The 20983-nt window shown below is 42.3% G+C and overlaps 1 protein-coding gene across 5 annotated transcripts in view; it reads right to left on the bottom strand.

The window, feature by feature from the left end:
* The window catches only part of ARAP1 (ArfGAP with RhoGAP domain, ankyrin repeat and PH domain 1), a 534432-nt gene that overhangs the window by 444016 nt on the left and 69433 nt on the right, over positions 1-20983 (bottom strand). For all 5 annotated transcript variants that reach the window (XM_073661183.1, XM_073661187.1, XM_073661186.1 and 2 more), the window contains exon 2: positions 2316-3035. In XM_073661183.1, the coding sequence (XP_073517284.1) occupies positions 2316-2995 (680 nt within the window). In that variant the 5' untranslated portion in view covers positions 2996-3035. The remainder of the gene's footprint in view (positions 1-2315; positions 3036-20983) is intronic.

Raw genomic sequence — 20983 nt, 5'->3', positions numbered from 1 at the left:
CCTGAGCATTTTTGCCTCTCCCTGGCAGAAAAAAACGCATGCCGATTTACATGCATTTTTGTTCCTTTTTTAAATGCTTTTTTGCATGCGTTTTTTGAAGCATTTTTGAGCATCAATGAATGATTTTTGGAGCTAAATAAAGTTGGTAGGACATTAAGCCCTTGGAATACCATAAGAACTGGGGTGAGTATATTGGTTCACTTAAATGATTAAAGAATGTGTCTGTAGTATTTAAAATAAAGTGTTTACACTGTGTCTGTGTTTCTTTACTTTGTTTGGTCATGAAAAGGTCTGATTGACACATTGACATCACCAAACCAAAAGAACTGGGTGTCAGCTAGTCCCATTCACCCAATCTTCATTAGCATTTCTATTCAAGTAATTTATGCGTCTGCTGTGAGCTGGTTTTTTTTAGCCTGGGAAGGTGCCACTAGGCAAACATTTCCCTGGCCATTAAATAACATCTCACAGCTGGTTCGTTAGCTGCTACATCTCCCCAATCAGCACTCAGCAGCGCTTTGGACACAACGTATTTATGTTGCGTCCAAAACATGGTGTTCTAATGCGGCACTTTTGTTGTCGTTACATGTGAATCCACTGCATATAATGACACTTCAATCGGTCAAAATCTGCAGCGGAGACTAGCGTGTCTGCTACAGAAATTGACATGCAGCGGGTGAGTTTGGGTACGAGGCCACTATCAGGAGCCGCTGCAGGTTTGACGCTGCGTGTATATACAGCATCAAATCCGCAGCGTCCAGATGTTACAGCACAGTGGATGGGATCTCTAGAAATCCCATGTCCACTACGCGTGCATCAAAGGCTGCGAATCACCCGTGGACACTGACATGCGGCGCGACTTTCAGGACCGCAGCATGTCAAATTCTCTTGTGGAGTCGCTAGTCTCCACAACAGAAATTTGACCACTAGAAAGTATTGAATGTGGTAAATCCGCATGGTTCAGTGAACACATATAGATTTACCTGTGTTCAAAGAATGCAACATTTTGGACTCAGCAAAAATTTGCATCCAAAGCGCTGCTACTTCTGAATTAAGGGCACAATGCCTAAAATTTAAAAAATAAAAATGCCGTGGGCTCCCGCGTCATTTTTATAACCAGCAGAGGGAAAGCCGACCACTGGGGGCTGATATTAGTAGCCGCGGAAGGGACCATTAGCCAAAAATGTTCCCTGGCTATTAATATCAGCCCATAGCTGTTTGTTTAGCCTTGTTGTTTGTAAAAACAACCCCTGTCAGTATACAGTGCTGCAGTGGGTCACTGGGGTTCATCAGCTGAAGATCAGCTGATGAGCCTCGGTGACTAGAGACCGTGGGAACATTCTTGTGAATGTTCCCACGGTAAGCATCAGCTGATCGGTCATGACACTGATCAGCTGATTACCGGCTTCAGCAATCAGCTGACGGTCACGTGACCATCAGCTGATTGCTACCGGCACTGATCCGTGACCATCAGACGATCAGTGACGTCACCGCAGGTCCTGGAAGTACACTGTGGGGCACGAACCCGCACCCTGCAGTGCACCGTGAGCCGCCGAAGAGGAAGCATCGTCGAGGAGGTCACCGGGGTCCGCCAGACAGGTGAGTATGAAGGTTTTTTTAAAATTTTCACTTTTTTATTCTTTTTTTTACTGGATCTGGCATGAGAGCTGGGAGGAGCAGGCAGCTGCTTCTCCCATCCACGCTGCTCTCGCTGTTATCCGCCATTTCAGGATGAAGAGAGGGTGGTTGCTGCAAACACAATTTTCCTATTCTCATGATTTACTACAAGGAAAAATAAATAAAACCAATAATAATAAACAATGAACACAATGGGAGCGGCCCGCCGCTGTTCCTGCCCCTTGTGGCCGGCTCTCCTCTTACACACAGTCAGGAGCTGCGCTGCCCCCGTCTATCCTGTGGCCGGCTGGCACATAGCGAGGGGCATTACTGGATTAAGGACCATCCTGATTGGACACCTTGTCGCAGTGTGATGGCTTTTAGGCTTTTTTTGAATAAAACAATGTTTGCCGAGTCTCCGATGTGTTTTCCTTGTGTTACTAATCACTTGCTGCAGCGTTTCTGTACATTGTTTCTTTCTCGGTTTTACAATTATCATTCTACCTGATGGTTTGCTACAATGTATCAGGTTACTCTCCTCAGAGGATTGTCTGGACTGGACACAACTGTAACAAACCCTCTGCTGTGAGAATATTAGGTCTTGTCGACGGCCATGCACAGCTCAGCCACTAGAGGGTGCTCTACTACACAGAAAAAAACGACAAGAGAGCTGCAACAGCCCGGACATTATCTCCTACCTGCTGGGTGGAGGAGGGGTGGCCCTCGCTGGTCTGGCCGGCAGTGGTGGGGGGCTCCTTGCAGCGCTCTTTTGCTCCAGCTTGTGGCGTTTCAGCGGCAGGGGCGGTGCCTCCAGCTTTAGCGCTTCCTCTTTACCTTCATCACTGTCACTTATTTCAGGATCATCATAGGGGAGCAGAAAAGACGAAGAGGGAAAACCCGGGGTGGCCGGGCTTCGCGGTGGCTCCTCAACTGTAGCGGCTTCTAACACAGGGACCGGAGATATGGATTTGGGAGGACTGCTTGAAAATTTAAGGGGGGGTCCGCGGCCAGTTCTTGGAGGGATGGGCGGAGGGGAGGAAACACTCCGCGAGGGCTCAGGACCGGGGTTCGGATCCAAGGTTAGACAGGACGTCTGTTGCTCGGACACAGATTTGGGGAGAATGTTGCGCTTCTTTGGGACAGGTCGGACCCCCGAGGCCTCCATAGATTGATCTTGAGATAGCGACTTCTGCAGTGAAGCCAGGATTCGTTTCCGATGTCCCGGGAGGAGGATCCCGATGGCGGTCAGAGACTCATCGCTGAGGTTCCGCACCTCCGACACGGTGCGAATGGCGTGCTTCTCAAAGAGGTCGCAGTACTGGTCCAACTTTATAGTCTGGAGCCATTCAGAGACAGGCAGAGAGGACACTTCCGACATGGCGGCCGACCGTCACTTCATCACTGCACCGGCCCGACACCTGCAACACAAGATGGAGCAATTAATGAGGAAACACAACCATGAGGGCAGGACCTGGCGCCACACAGGGGCATAACGACCACGGTCGCAAAGGTCGCGACCGGGCCAGAGCGGGTGACGGGCCTGCAAATGCCATCTCAATCTTCAACTGGATGTGTGTCCGAGCATGCACATTCAGCTGGAGTGTATTGCGGCTATGAGACCCATCGAGACCGGGCGTGGCAATAAAAGCTGCCGGCCCATCAGAGGCCAGCAGCTGACGTCGGCGTGCATGTGTCACGTGTGCTTAGTGTGCACCTGCTCTCATCTGTGAAGAGCACAGGGCGCCAATGTGGAATCTGCAAATCTTGGAGTTCTCTGGCAAATGCCAATCGCTCTGTAAGGTGTTGGGCTGTGAGCACAGCACCCACTTGTGGACGTCGGGCCTCATACCACCCTCATGGAGTCTGCTTCTGACAGTCTGAGCAGACACATGGATGTTAGTGGCGGCTGGAGGTCATTTTGCAGGGCTCTGGCACTGCTCTCCTTCCACAAAGGAGGAGGTAGCGGTGCTGCTGCTGGGTTGTTGCCCTCCTCCCCGGTATCTGCTCCATGCTCTGGACACTGCGCTGACAGACACAGCTGCCCTTCTTTCCACAGCTCACATTGATGTGCCATCCTGGATGAGCTGCATTACCCGAGCAACTTCTGTGGGTTGTAGACACCGCCTCATGCTCCTGTACCTCTAGGGGTGAGAGCAATGATAAAATGCAAAAGTGACCAAAACAACAGCCAAAAAGGATGAGAACAGAGAATGGTCTGTGGTCACCACCTCCAGAACCGCTCCTTTATAGGGGGTCTCTTGCTAATTGAAGATCATTTCTACCAGTTGTCTGTTCCTTTTGCACAACAGCCGGAGAAATTCATTCACAATCAGTGTTGCTTCATAACAGGACAGGTAGATTGCACAGATGTTTGAGTGACCTGGAGTTACATTGTGTTAAGTGTTGCCTTTATTTTTTTGAGCAGTGTATATCAAGATGGGGGACATATATACCAGGTAGGGTCCCAGCCAGGGTGGAGGGGATACGCACGCACGAGTGTGAACAAGTGTTTGCCCCCTTCCTGATTCCTTATTCTTTTCCATGATTGTCACATTTAAATGTTTCAGATCACAGAACAAATGTAAATATTAGAGAAAGATAACACAAGTAACCACAAAATACAGTTTTTTTAAAAAAGGTCTTTATTTTATTAAGGGAAAAAGAAATCCAAACCTTCAGGGCCCTGTGTGATAGTGATTGCACCCTAAACCTAATATCTGGTTGGGCCCTTAGCAGTAACAACAGCAATCAAGCGTTTGCGATAACTGGCAATGAGTCTTTACAATGCTCTGTGGGAATTTTGTCCGCTCGTCTTTACCCAATTGTTGTAATTCAGCCACATTGTAAGATTCCGCCTTTTTAAGGTCCGGCCACAGCATCTCAATCGGTTTAAGGTCAGGACTGAATAGGTCACTCCAAAGTCTTAATTTGTTTTTCTTAAGCCCTTCAGAGTTGGACTTGCTGGTGTGTTTTGGATCATCGTCCTGCTGCATAACCCAAGTGCACTTCAGCTTGAGGTCACAAACAGATGCCCGGATATTCTCCTTTAAGATTTTTTGGTAGACAGCAGAATTCATGGTTACATTTACCACAGCAAGTCTTCTAGGTCCTGAAGAAGCAAAACAGCCCCAGACCATCACTGTGTGCGCCCACGATGCATCCAGACCTGCGGGCCAGATGCTGCGGAAGAGCCGCCTGTGGCTACCGCTCATTTTATGCAAATGAGCGGTGGCCATTTTTTTTTTTTTTTCACATGCGGACTTTCCTTAGAGGTTAGGTATATGGGGAAAGCCTGCAGGCGAACCCACAAGAGAAATTGACAAGCTGAGGTCTGGAAAGATGCGCCGAATGTCAGTTTCTGCGGGTGTGCCGCAGACGCATAGTGGACATGGGATTTCTACAAATCCCATCTGCTACGCTGTAACATCTGGCCGCTACAGGTTTGGAGCCGCATAAGTCTGCAGTGTCAAATCCGCAGTGGCTCCAAATTGTGGGCACAAAGCCTCACACTACCACCACTATATTTTACTGTTGGTATGATGTTTCTTTTCTGAAATGCTGTTACTTCTACACCAGATGTAATGGGACATACACCTTCCAAAAAGTTCAACTTTAGTCTCATCAGTCCACAGAGTATTCTCCCCAAAATCTTGGCAATCATCAAGATATTATCTGGCAAAATTGAGACGAGCCTTTATGTTCTTTTTGCTCAGCAGTGGTTTTCGTCTTGGAACTCTGCCATGCGGCCATTTTGCCCAGTCTCTTTCTTATGGTAGAGTCATGAACACTGACCTTAACAGGTGCAAGTGAGGCCTGCAGTTCTTTGGATGTTTTTGTGGGGTCTTTTGTGACCTCTTGGATGAGTTGTCGCTGCGTTCTTGGAGTAATTTTGTTCGGCCGGCCACTCCTGGGAAGGTTCACCACTGTTCCATGTTTTCGCCATTTGTGGATAATAAATCTCACTGTGGTTCGCTGGAGTCACAAAGCTTTAGAAATGGCTTTATAACCTTTTCCAGACTGCTAGATCTCAATTACTTTCTCATTTGTTCCTGAATTTCTTTGGCTAGCAGCATGATGTCTAGCTTTTGAGGTTCTTTTGGTCTACTTTACATTGTCAGGCAGGTCCTAGTTCAGTGATTTCTTGATTGAGAACAGGTGTGGCAGTAATCAGGCCTGTGGGTGGCTAGAGAAATTAAACTCCGCTTCTCAAAGATATAATAACCCACTGTTAATTTATGGGGTTTTTTGGGAGGGGGGAGAGGGTGCAATCACTTTTTCACACAGGGCCCTGCAGGTTTGGATTTCTTTTTCCCTTAATAATAAAGACCTTCAGTTAAAAACTGCATTTTGTGTTTCCTTGTGTTATCTTTGTCTAATATTTACATTTGTTTTGTGATTTGAAACATTTAAGTGACAAAAATGCAAAAGAATAAGGAATCAGGAAGAGAGCAAACACTTTCACAGCACTATATATATATATATATATATATACTCTAGCTATTGAACCCGTTCTACGCCCGGGTGGCAAGCATTTTTATTGGTATATGGTCTCCCATGCTGGCATGTGCAGCCCCCCTTCTGTCCCCACCATCCTATCCTGGTATGCATGGCACCCCTCACCCCCAATCCTGGTATGCATGGCACCCCTCACCCCCAATCCTGGTATGCATGGCACCCCTCACCCCCAATCCTGGTATGCATGGCACCCCTCACCCACAATCCTGGTATGCATGGCACCCCTCACCCACAATCCTGGTATGTGTGGCACCCCATCCCTCATCCCTATCCTGGTATGTATGGTATCACTCATCCTGGTATGCATGGGCCCCTCACCCACCTCCTAGTATGCATGGCACCCCTCAATCCCCATCCTGGTATACATAGCACCCCTCATCCCTATCCTGGTATGCATGGTACCCCTCATCCTGGTATGTATGGTACCCCTCATCCCTATTCTGGTATGCATGGAACCCCTCACATCCCTATTCTGGTATGCATGGCACCCCTCACCCCCCAATCCTGGTATGCATGGCGCCCCTCACCCCCCAATCCTGGTATGCATGGCGCCCCTCACCCCCCAATCCTGGTATGCATGGTCCCCTCACCCCCCAATCCTGGTATGCATGGTCCCCTCACCCCCCAATCCTGGTATGCATGGTCCCCTCACCCCCCAATCCTGGTATGCATGATCCCCTCACCCCCCAATCCTGGTATGCGTGATCCCCTCACCCCTCAATCCTGGTATGCGTTGTCCCCTCACCCGCCAATAATGGTATGTGTGGTACCCCTCATCCTGGTATGCATGGTCCCCTCACCCCCCAATCCTGGTATGTGTCGTACCCCTCAATCCCAATCCTGGTATGCATGGTCCCCTCACCCCGCAATCCTGGTATGCATGGCACCCTTCACCCCCCAATCCTGATATGCATGGCACCCCTCACCCCCCCAATCCTGGTATGCATGGTCCCCTCACCCCCCAATCCTGGTATGCGTGATCCCCTCACCCCTCAATCCTGGTATGCGTGGTCCCCTCACCCCCCAATAATGGTATGTGTGGTACCCCTCATCCTGGTATGCATGGTCCCCTCACCCCCCAATCCTGGTATGTGTGGTACCCCTCAATCGCAATCCTGGTATGCATGGTCCCCTCACCCCCCAATCCTGGTATGCATGGTACCCATCATCACCAATCCTAATATACATGGTACCCCTCATCCCTATCCTGGCATACATGGTACCCCTCATCCCTATCCTGATATGTATGATAACCCTCATCCTGGTATGAATGGTACCCCGCATTCCTATCCTGGTATGTATGGTATCCCTCACATCCCTATTCTGGTATGCATGGCACCCCTCAGATCCCTATTCTGGTATGCATGGCACCCCTCACATCCCTATTGTGGTATGTATGGCGCCCCTCACATCCCTATTGTGGTATGCATGGCACCCCTCACATCCCTATTGTGGTATGCATGGCACCCCTCACATCCCTATTGTGGTATGCATGGCACCCCTCACATCCCTATTGTGGTATGCATGGCACCCCTCACATCCCTATTGTGGTATGCATGGCACCTCTCACATCCCTATTGTGGTATGCATGGCACCCCTCACATCCCTATTCTGGTATGCATGGCACCCCTCACCCCCCAATCCTGGTATGCGTGGCACCCTTCACCCCCCAATCCTGGTATGCGTGGCACCCCTCACCCCCCAATCCTGGTATGTGTGGTCCCCTCACCCCCCAATCCTGGTATGCGTGGTCCCCTCACCCCCCAATCCTGGTATGCGTGGTCCCCTCACCCCCCAATCCTGGTATGCGTGGTCCCCTCACCCCCCAATCCTGGTATGCTTGGTCCATTCACCCCCCAATCCTGGTATGCTTGGTCCCCTCACCCCCCAATCCTGGTATGCTTGGTCCCCACACCCCCTAATCCTGGTATGCTTGGTTCTCCCACCCCCCAATCCTGGTATGCATGGTCCCCTCACCCCCCAATCCTGGTATGCGTGGTCCCCTCAGCCCCCAATCCTGGTATACGTGGTCCCCTCACCCCCCAATCCTGGTATGCGTGGTCCGCTCACCCCCCAATAATGGTATGCGTGGTCCCCTCACCCCCTAATAATGGTATGTGTGGTACTCCTCATCCTGGTATGCGTGGTCCCCTCACCCCCCAATCCTGGTATGCGTGGTCCCCTCACCCCCCAATCCTGGTATGCGTGGTCCCCTCACCCCCCAATCCTGGTATGCGTGGTCCCCTCACCCCCCAATCCTGGTATGCATGGTCCCCTCACCCCCCAATCCTGGTATGCGTGGTCCCCTCACCCCCCAATCCTGGTATACGTGGTCCCATCACCCCCCAATAATGGTATGCACGGTCCCCTCACCCCCTAATAATGGTATGTGTGGTCCCCTTACCCCCCAATCCTGGTATGCATGGTCCCCTCACCCCCCAATTCGGGTATGCGTGGTCCCCTCACCCCCCAATAATAGTATGTGTGGTACCCCTCACCCCCCCAATCCTGGTATGTGTGGCCCCGCCTCACTCCTGCCCCGGTCTCCAGCGAAGAGAGGCGCCGCGGCAACGCTCCTCCCGGTCAGGTAAGTATGGCGCCGGAGATCGTGGTAAGCGCTCAGTGTCTACACATACTGCGATCTCCGGCGCCATACACCTCCTCTTACCTGTAACGGCTGGATGCGGTCTTCTGGCTTGAGCCAGACTGTGCGTCACGCATGCTCAGTCTATCGAGGCTTCAGACAGAGGGACGCATCCCCGGTTATATTATAGATATATACCAAAATGGGGCCCAGGATAAAGGACATATATGTATACCAGGATGGGAGACATATACAGGTGTTTCTCACAAAATTAGATTATCACAAAGTTAAAGGGGTTTTCCCACTAACAATAGTTGATTTAAATCAATAGATCTTGGAAAAATAATAATTTCCACAATTGGATGTCATTAAATAAAATGTTCCTGCGCTGAGATAATCTTATAAATGCTCCCCTGCTGTGTACTGTGTAATGGCCGGGTCTGACCGTGCAGGAACATGGTCTGATCATACCACAGCTCCTGGGCAGGGGAGGACGCAGGAGAATATACAGACAGGACAGCCGGGATCACATGAGAGTATACAGACATTACAGCACGGGATCACATGAGAGTATACAGACATTACAGCACGGGATCACATGAGAGTATACAGACATTACAGCACGGGATCACATGAGAGTATACAGACATTACAGCACGGGATCACATGAGAGTATACAGACAGGACAGCCGGGATCACAGCTGATTCTTTCTGTGAGATACAACATTTCACTGTCTGTTTGTAAACAATGATTTAACTCAAAGAAAGAATCAGCTGTGATCCCCTGCTGTGGATTGTGTCAATGACTGCCTTCTGGACATCTGTCAAGTCAGCAGTCTTCCCCATGATTGTGGAGCCTACTGAAACAGACTTAGGGACTTTTGTAAGCTCTTAGGAAGCCTTTGCAGGTGTTCTTTTGTTAATTATTCTAATTTACTGAGATAATGACTTGTGTTTTAATTGGCTGTAAGCCATAATCATCAGCATTAACAGAAATAAACACGTGAAATAGATCCCTCTGCGTGTAATGACTCTATATAATAGATCCCTCTGTGTGTAATGACTATATAATAGATCCCTCTGCGTGTAATGACTCTATATAATAGATCCCTCTGCGTGTAATGACTCTATATAATAGATCCCTCTGTGTGTAATGACTATATAATAGATCCCTCTGCGTGTAATGACTCTATATAATAGATCCCTCTGTGTGTAATGACTATATAATAGATCGCTCCGTGTGTAATGACTCTATATAATAGATCCCTCCGTGTGTAATGACTCTATATAATAGATCCCTCCGTGTGTAATGACTCTATATAATAGATCCCTCCGTGTGTAATGACTCTATATAATAGATCCCTCCGTGTGTAATGACTCTATATAATAGATCGCTCTGCGTGTAATGACTCTATATAATAGATCCCTCCGTGTGTAATGGCTCTATATAATAGATCCCTCCGTGTGTAATGACTCTATATAATAGATCCCTCCGTGTGTAATGACTCTATATAATAGATCCCTCCGTGTGTAATGACTCTATATAATAGATCCCTCTGTGTGTAATGACTCTATATAATAGATCCCTCTGTGTGTAATGTCTCTATATAATAGATCCCTCTGTGTGTAATGACTCTATATAATAGATCCCTCCGTGTGTAATGACTCTATATAATAGATCCCTCTGCGTGTAATGACTCTATATAATAGATCCCTCCGTGTGTAATGGCTCTATATAATAGATCCCTCCGTGTGTAATCACTCTATATAATAGATCCCTCTGTGTGTAATGACTCTATATAATATAGGAGTGTCACTTTTTGTATTGAAGAACTGAAATAAAATAACTTTTTGATGATATTCTAATTTTGTGAGATGCACCTGTATATACCAGGATGGGGAAAATATATATATACCAGATTGAAGCCCAGGATAAGGGACACAGTATAAACCAAGATGGGGGGGGGGGGAGGGGCATAGTCCAAATTTTACACCGGGACCCATCAGACTGTAGTTACGCCGCTGGCACCATAACTAGGTAAAGAAAACATGAAAAAAAAGATCACAGGTGTGCCGTGTCCCTATGACAACTCCTCCTGGCCAGTGCTTTGTAACTGTTACATTGTACAAATGCTGATTTGGATCCACGCAATCCATACGACAAACCGGCCTCCACAAAGCACAGGGCAGGCAGTGTTGTCATCAGGACACAGGAGCGGTGGACGTCAAGCCGTGACCATGGGAAAAACAAACAAATAGTTCACTAAGTACCCTATATTTATTATGCAATTTTGCTTTACATTTATATATAATTATGGTAGGGTATGAGATATATTTTTGTCTTGCTTCTTTTTTGCTAGTGTGAACATGCCTCTGTTTCTTGTATGTCTGCCATCTTAGACCTCAGTTCACATTGTCTGGTTTTTTGACTTGTTTGCATTCTGTGCAATTTAAGGGTGTGGCATGCCCTTTGTTGAGCTGATTGGTATATATGTAGCTTACCACGGGCCTAGGTGGTCTGGAGTTGGGACCCGGTCCTATTTGTCTACCCTTTTATATGCATTACTTCAACTTTGATATACAGTAAGGTTTTTAATATAGGCAGTATAGGTACCGTCCCAATTTAGGGTCACCTTGCCGCTGGTGGGACGGCTTGTATACTTTTTTTGATCAAAAATAGTTCACTAAGTACCCTATATTTATTATGCAATTTTGCTTTACATTTATATATAATTATGGTAGGGTATGAGATATATTTTTGTCTTGCTTCTTTTTTGCTAGTGTGAACATGCCTCTGTTTCTTGTATGTCTGCCATCTTAGACCTCAGTTCACATTGTCTGGTTTTTTGACTTGTTTGCATTCTGTGCAATTTAAGGGTGTGGCATGCCCTTTGTTGAGCTGATTGGTATATATGTAGCTTACCACGGGCCTAGGTGGTCTGGAGTTGGGACCCGGTCCTATTTGTCTACCCTTTTATATGCATTACTTCAACTTTGATATACAGTAAGGTTTTTAATATAGGCAGTATAGGTACCGTCTCAATTTAGGGTCACCTTGCCGCTGGTGGGACGGCTTGTATACTTTTTTTGATCAAAAATAGTTCACTAAGTACCCTATATTTATTATGCAATTTTGCTTTACATTTATATATAATTATGGTAGGGTATGAGATATATTTTTGTCTTGCTTCTTTTTTGCTAGTGTGAACATGCCTCTGTTTCTTGTATGTCTGCCATCTTAGACCTCAGTTCACATTGTCTGGTTTTTTGACTTGTTTGCATTCTGTGCAATTTAAGGGTGTGGCATGCCCTTTGTTGAGCTGATTGGTATATATGTAGCTTACCACGGGCCTAGGTGGTCTGGAGTTGGGACCCGGTCCTATTTGTCTACCCTTTTATATGCATTACTTCAACTTTGATATACAGTAAGGTTTTTAATATAGGCAGTATAGGTACCGTCCCAATTTAGGGTCACCTTGCCGCTGGTGGGACGGCTTGTATACTTTTTTTGATCAAAAATAGTTCACTAAGTACCCTATATTTATTATGCAATTTTGCTTTACATTTATATATAATTATGGTAGGGTATGAGATATATTTTTGTCTTGCTTCTTTTTTGCTAGTGTGAACATGCCTCTGTTTCTTGTATGTCTGCCATCTTAGACCTCAGTTCACATTGTCTGGTTTTTTGACTTGTTTGCATTCTGTGCAATTTAAGGGTGTGGCATGCCCTTTGTTGAGCTGATTGGTATATATGTAGCTTACCACGGGCCTAGGTGGTCTGGAGTTGGGACCCGGTCCTATTTGTCTACCCTTTTATATGCATTACTTCAACTTTGATATACAGTAAGGTTTTTAATATAGGCAGTATAGGTACCGTCCCAATTTAGGGTCACCTTGCCGCTGGTGGGACGGCTTGTATACTTTTTTTGATCAAAAATAGTTCACTAAGTACCCTATATTTATTATGCAATTTTGCTTTACATTTATATATAATTATGGTAGGGTATGAGATATATTTTTGTCTTGCTTCTTTTTTGCTAGTGTGAACATGCCTCTGTTTCTTGTATGTCTGCCATCTTAGACCTCAGTTCACATTGTCTGGTTTTTTGACTTGTTTGCATTCTGTGCAATTTAAGGGTGTGGCATGCCCTTTGTTGAGCTGATTGGTATATATGTAGCTTACCACGGGCCTAGGTGGTCTGGAGTTGGGACCCGGTCCTATTTGTCTACCCTTTTATATGCATTACTTCAACTTTGATATACAGTAAGGTTTTTAATATAGGCAGTATAGGTACCGTCCCAATTTAGGGTCACCTTGCCGCTGGTGGGACGGCTTGTATACTTTTTTTGATCAAAAATAGTTCACTAAGTACCCTATATTTATTATGCAATTTTGCTTTACATTTATATATAATTATGGTAGGGTATGAGATATATTTTTGTCTTGCTTCTTTTTTGCTAGTGTGAACATGCCTCTGTTTCTTGTATGTCTGCCATCTTAGACCTCAGTTCACATTGTCTGGTTTTTTGACTTGTTTGCATTCTGTGCAATTTAAGGGTGTGGCATGCCCTTTGTTGAGCTGATTGGTATATATGTAGCTTACCACGGGCCTAGGTGGTCTGGAGTTGGGACCCGGTCCTATTTGTCTACCCTTTTATATGCATTACTTCAACTTTGATATACAGTAAGGTTTTTAATATAGGCAGTATAGGTACCGTCCCAATTTAGGGTCACCTTGCCGCTGGTGGGACGGCTTGTATACTTTTTTTGATCAAAAATAGTTCACTAAGTACCCTATATTTATTATGCAATTTTGCTTTACATTTATATATAATTATGGTAGGGTATGAGATATATTTTTGTCTTGCTTCTTTTTTGCTAGTGTGAACATGCCTCTGTTTCTTGTATGTCTGCCATCTTAGACCTCAGTTCACATTGTCTGGTTTTTTGACTTGTTTGCATTCTGTGCAATTTAAGGGTGTGGCATGCCCTTTGTTGAGCTGATTGGTATATGTGTAGCTTACCACGGGCCTAGGTGGTCTGGAGTTGGGACCCGGTCCTATTTGTCTACCCTTTTATATGCATTACTTCAACTTTGATATACAGTAAGGTTGTTAATATAGGCAGTATAGGTACCGTCCCAATTTAGGGTCACCTTGCCGCTGGTGGGACGGCTTGTATACTTTTTTTGATCAAAAATAGTTCACTAAGTACCCTATATTTATTATGCAATTTTGCTTTACATTTATATATAATTATGGTAGGGTATGAGATATATTTTTGTCTTGCTTCTTTTTTGCTAGTGTGAACATGCCTCTGTTTCTTGTATGTCTGCCATCTTAGACCTCAGTTCACATTGTCTGGTTTTTTGACTTGTTTGCATTCTGTGCAATTTAAGGGTGTGGCATGCCCTTTGTTGAGCTGATTGGTATATATGTAGCTTACCACGGGCCTAGGTGGTCTGGAGTTGGGACCCGGTCCTATTTATCTACCCTTTTATATGCATTACTTCAACTTTGATATACAGTAAGGTTTTTAATATAGGCAGTATAGGTACCGTCCCAATTTAGGGTCACCTTGCCGCTGGTGGGACGGCTTGTATACTTTTTTTGATCAAAAATAGTTCACTAAGTACCCTATATTTATTATGCAATTTTGCTTTACATTTATATATAATTATGGTAGGGTATGAGATATATTTTTGTCTTGCTTCTTTTTTGCTAGTGTGAACATGCCTCTGTTTCTTGTATGTCTGCCATCTTAGACCTCAGTTCACATTGTCTGGTTTTTTGACTTGTTTGCATTCTGTGCAATTTAAGGGTGTGGCATGCCCTTTGTTGAGCTGATTGGTATATATGTAGCTTACCACGGGCCTAGGTGGTCTGGAGTTGGGACCCGGTCCTATTTGTCTACCCTTTTATATGCATTACTTCAACTTTGATATACAGTAAGGTTTTTAATATAGGCAGTATAGGTACCGTCCCAATTTAGGGTCACCTTGCCGCTGGTGGGACGGCTTGTATACTTTTTTTGATCAAAAATAGTTCACTAAGTACCCTATATTTATTATGCAATTTTGCTTTACATTTATATATAATTATGGTAGGGTATGAGATATATTTTTGTCTTGCTTCTTTTTTGCTAGTGTGAACATGCCTCTGTTTCTTGTATGTCTGCCATCTTAGACCTCAGTTCACATTGTCTGGTTTTTTGACTTGTTTGCATTCTGTGCAATTTAAGGGTGTGGCATGCCCTTTGTTGAGCTGATTGGTATATATGTAGCTTACCACGGGCCTAGGTGGTCTGGAGTTGGGACCCGGTCCTATTTGTCTACCCTTTTATATGCATTACTTCAACTTTGATATACAGTAAGGTTTTTAATATAGGCAGTATAGGTACCGTCCCAATTTAGGGTCACCTTGCCGCTGGTGGGACGGCTTGTATACTTTTTTTGATCAAAAATAGTTCACTAAGTACCCTATATTTATTATGCAATTTTGCTTTACATTTATATATAATTATGGTAGGGTATGAGATATATTTTTGTCTTGCTTCTTTTTTGCTAGTGTGAACATGCCTCTGTTTCTTGTATGTCTGCCATCTTAGACCTCAGTTCACATTGTCTGGTTTTTTGACTTGTTTGCATTCTGTGCAATTTAAGGGTGTGGCATGCCCTTTGTTGAGCTGATTGGTATATATGTAGCTTACCACGGGCCTAGGTGGTCTGGAGTTGGGACCCGGTCCTATTTGTCTACCCTTTTATATGCATTACTTCAACTTTGATATACAGTAAGGTTTTTAATATAGGCAGTATAGGTACCGTCCCAATTTAGGGTCACCTTGCCGCTGGTGGGACGGCTTGTATACTTTTTTTGATCAAAAATAGTTCACTAAGTACCCTATATTTATTATGCAATTTTGCTTTACATTTATATATAATTATGGTAGGGTATGAGATATATTTTTGTCTTGCTTCTTTTTTGTAAATAAGAATGTAGGAAGAATGTCAGCGCTGCCCCCTCATATTCATCTCGCTACTTCTTCGTTAACTGGAAAAACGACAGATGAAGAACGAGATAATATCGAGATAAAGAGGCTATAATCTACAGTCACACATCGAGGCACAGCTAACCCTGAGCTCCAGACTGACAGTGTAACAAACCCTCAGCTGCCAAAAGTATTAGGTCACGTGGACTTCACACTCAGGACGGAAAAAGGAAAATATCCCTCCAATGACAACAAAATAATCTCCCATACATCCAAAAAAACATTGGATGAATCAGCAAATAAATAAAACCGCACAAACCATGAGCGGAAAAAAAACACAGATAAATACTCAGAATCCACTGCAGATAGCGATCCAGCGAGGCCATGATATTCCCAAGAAGTTAATATGTAACTTAATCAGAAAGAGAAACCCTGATAAAGAGAAAAACCTCCTCCTATAGTCTGATACAGAAGATAAAAACTACCGTAACTGCTTCCCGGATCAAAAGGCAAAAATAAGAAAAGACTCTGATCAGAAATACAACTATCAAATATCAGCGATATTATAACAGTTATATTCTTGTACATAGGAGCAGTATTATAGTAGTTATATTCTTGTACATAGGGGCAGTATTATAGTAGTTATATTCTTGTACATAGGAGCAGTATTATAGTAGTTATATTCTTGTACATAGGAGCAGTATTATAGTAGTTATATTCTTGTACATAGGAGCAGTATTATAGTAGTTATATTCTTGTACATAGGGGCAGTATTATAGTAGTTATATTCTTGTACATAGGGGGCAGTATTATAGTAGTTATATTCTTGTACATAGGGGACAGTATTATAATAGTTATATTCTTGTACATAGGGACAGTATTATAGTAGTTATATTCTTGTACATAGGAGCAGTATTATAGTAGTCATATTCTTGTACATAGGAGCAGTATTATAGTAGTCATATTCTTGTACATAGGGGCAGTATTATAGTAGTTATATTCTTGTACATAGGGGACAGTATTATAGTAGTTATATTCTTGTACATAGGGGACAGTATTATAATAGTTATATTCTTGTACATAGGGGGCAGTATTATAGTAGTTATATTCTTGTACATAGGAGCAGTATTATAGTAGTTATATTCTTGTACATAGGGGGCAGTATTATAGTAGTTATATTCTTGTACATAGGGGGCAGTATTATAGTAGTTATATTCTTGTACATAGGGGGCAGTATTATAGTAGTTATATTCTTGTACATAGGGGCAGTATTATAGTAGTTATATTCTTGTACATTGGGGGCAGTATTATAGTAGTTATATTCTTGTACATAGGGGACAGTATTATAATAGTTATATTCTTGTACATAGGGACAGTATTATAGTAGTTATATTCTTGTACATAGGAGCAGTATTATAGTAGTTATATTCTTGTACATTGGGGGCAGTATTATAGTAGTTATATTCTTGTACATAGGGGACAGTATTATAATAGTTATATTCTTGTACATAGGGACAGTATTATAGTAGTTATATTCTTGTACATAGGGGGCAGTATTATAGTAGTTATATTCTTGTACATAGGGGCAGTATTATAGTAGTTATATTCTTGTACATTGGGGGCAGTATTATAGTAGTTATATTCTTGTACATAGGGGACAGTATTATAATAGTTATATTCTTGTACATAGGGACAGTATTATAGTAGTTATATTCTTGTACATAGGGGCAGTATTATAGTAGTTATATTCTTGTACATAGGGGGCAGTATTATAGTAGTTATATTCTTGTACATAGGGGGCAGTATTATAGTAGTTATATTCTTGTACATAGGGGACAGTATTATAATAGTTATATTCTTGTACATAGGGACAGTATTATAGTAGTTATATTCTTGTACATAGGAGCAGTATTATAGTAGTCATATTCTTGTACATAGGAGCAGTATTATAGTAGTCATATTCTTGTACATAGGGGCAGTATTATAGTAGTTATATTCTTGTACATAGGGGACAGTATTATAGTAGTTATATTCTTGTACATAGGGGACAGTATTATAATAGTTATATTCTTGTACATAGGGGGCAGTATTATAGTAGTTATATTCTTGTACATAGGAGCAGTATTATAGTAGTTATATTCTTGTACATAGGGGGCAGTATTATAGTAGTTATATTCTTGTACATAGGGGGCAGTATTATAGTAGTTATATTCTTGTACATAGGGGGCAGTATTATAGTAGTTATATTCTTGTACATAGGGGCAGTATTATAGTAGTTATATTCTTGTACATTGGGGGCAGTATTATAGTAGTTATATTCTTGTACATAGGGGACAGTATTATAATAGTTATATTCTTGTACATAGGGACAGTATTATAGTAGTTATATTCTTGTACATAGGAGCAGTATTATAGTAGTTATATTCTTGTACATTGGGGGCAGTATTATAGTAGTTATATTCTTGTACATAGGGGACAGTATTATAATAGTTATATTCTTGTACATAGGGACAGTATTATAGTAGTTATATTCTTGTACATAGGGGGCAGTATTATAGTAGTTATATTCTTGTACATAGGGGCAGTATTATAGTAGTTATATTCTTGTACATTGGGGGCAGTATTATAGTAGTTATATTCTTGTACATAGGGGACAGTATTATAATAGTTATATTCTTGTACATAGGGACAGTATTATAGTAGTTATATTCTTGTACATAGGGGCAGTATTATAGTAGTTATATTCTTGTACATAGGGGCAGTATTATAGTAGTTAAATTCTTGTACATAGGAGCAGTATTATAGTAGTTAAATTCTTGTACATAGGAGCAGTATTATAGTAGTTATATTCTTGTACATAGGGGGCAGTATTATAGTAGTTATATTCTTGTACATAGGGGGCAGTATTATAGTAGTTATATTCTTGTACATAGGGGCAGTATTATAGTAGTTATATTCTTGTACATAGGGGGCAGTATTATAGTAGTTATATTCTTGTACATAGGGGCAGTATTATAGTAGTTATATTCTTGTACATAGGGGCAGTATTATAGTAGTTATATTCTTGTACATAGGGGCAGTATTATAGTAGTTATATTCTTGTACATAGGGGCAGTATTATAGTAGTTATATTCTTGTACATAGGGGCAGTATTATAGTAGTTATATTCTTGTATATAGGGGCAGTATTATAGTAGTTATATTCTTGTACATAGGGGCAGTATTATAACAGTTATATTCTTGTACATAGGAGCAGTATTATAGTAGTTATATTCTTGTACATAGGGGCAGTATTATAGTAGTTATATTCTTGTACATAGGGGGTAGTATTATAGTACTTATACTCTTGTACATAGGAGGCAGTATTATAGTAGTTATATTCTTGTACATAGGGGCAGTATTATAACAGTTATATTCTTGTACATAGGAGCAGTATTATAGTAGTAATATTCTTGTACATAGGGGGTAGTATTATAGTAGTTATACTCTTGTACATAGGAGGCAGTATTATAGTAGTTATATTCTTGTAAATAGGGGCAGTATTATAGTAGTTATATTCTTGTACATAGGAGCAGTATTATAGTAGTTATATTCTTGTACATAGGGGCAGTATTATAGTAGTTATATTCTTGTACACAGGAGCAGTATTATAGTAGTTATATTCTTGTACATAGTGGGCAGTATTATAGCAGTTATATTCTTGTACATAGGAGCAGTATTATAGCAGTTATATTCTTGTACATAGTGGGCAGTATTATAGTAGTTATATTCTTGTACATACTGGGCAGTATTATAGTAGTTATATTCTTGTACATAGTGGCAGTATTATAGTAGTTATATTCTTGTACATAGTAGCAGTATTATAGTAGTTATATTCTTGTACATAGGGGCAGTATTATAGTATTTATATTCTTGTACATAGGGGCAGTATTATAGTAGTTATATTCTTGTACATAGGGGCAGTATTATAGTAGTTATATTCTTGTATATAGGGGCAGTATTATAGTAGTTATATTCTTGTACATAGGGGCAGTATTATAACAGTTATATTCTTGTACATAGGAGCAGTATTATAGTAGTTATATTCTTGTACATAGGGGCAGTATTATAGTAGTTATATTCTTGTACATAGGGGGTAGTATTATAGTAGTTATACTCTTGTACATAGGAGGCAGTATTATAGTAGTTATATTCTTGTACATAGGGGCAGTATTATAGTAGTTATATTCTTGTATATAGGAGCAGTATGATAGTTATATTCTTGTATATAGGAGCAGTATTATAGCAGTTATATTCTTGTACATACTGGGCAGTATTATAGTAGTTATATTCTTGTACATAGTGGCAGTATTATAGTAGTTATATTCTTGTACATAGTAGCAGTATTATAGTAGTTATATTCTTGTACATAGGGGGCAGTATTATAGTAGTTATATTCTTGCACATAGGGGGCAGTATTATAGTAGTTATATTCTTGTACATAGGAGCAGTATTATAGTAGTTATATTCTTGTACATAGGGAGCAGTATTATAGTAGTTATATTCTTGTACATAGGGGGCAGTATTATAGTAGTTATACTCTTGTACATAGGAGGCAGTATTATAGTAGTTATATTCTTGTACATAGGAGCAGTATTATAGCAGTTATATTCTTGTACATAGGAGCAGTATTATAGTAGTTATATTCTTGTACATAGGAGCAGTATTATAGCAGTTATATTCTTGTACATAGTGGGCAGTATTATAGTAGTTATATTCTTGTACATAGGAGTGTTAGAACCTTGCTCTTAGGTTTTTTCCTTTGCTGGTCACATGACCTTGTTGGCCTATTTAATCCTGCTCCGCCCTTCTGGCTTTGCTGGACTTCATTGTATATCTACTTTCTAGCTAGCCTGTGCTCTGTATCTAACTCTGTTAGTTTGCTTGGTCTACGGACCTCAGTGTTCTATTTATTTTGTTTGTTCGTCTGTCTGCTACTATTTCTGTTAGGAGGTGTCCATTTTCCTCCCAGTCCTTAGTACTTGTAGGGATTCCTTCCCCACATCTATAGGTCTCCGTACAGACTAGCTTAGGACTTTAGCAGGTCTGATCACAGGATCAGGTCCCCTGTTACATCGTAGGGATAAAGCTGAGTTCTATCGTAGGGACAGATCTCCTCTCTTTCCTTAGCTCTGGTAGCAGAACATAACAGTAAGTCCAGCCTGCAAATTCTCCAGGGAAAGATTTTTCTGTTCCATCATGGTGTCTGTTCTGGATTTGGCTAAACGCCTGCAGGGA

Source organism: Phyllobates terribilis, unplaced genomic scaffold (assembly GCF_046119375.1).
Source record: "Phyllobates terribilis strain yellow unplaced genomic scaffold, ASM4611937v1 Scaffold_2__4_contigs__length_985480577, whole genome shotgun sequence".
In the NCBI taxonomy this organism is placed as follows: domain Eukaryota; kingdom Metazoa; phylum Chordata; class Amphibia; order Anura; family Dendrobatidae; genus Phyllobates; species Phyllobates terribilis.
The sequence above is the reverse complement of the archived record's forward strand: the minus strand, read 5'-3'. Positions and strand labels throughout refer to the sequence as shown.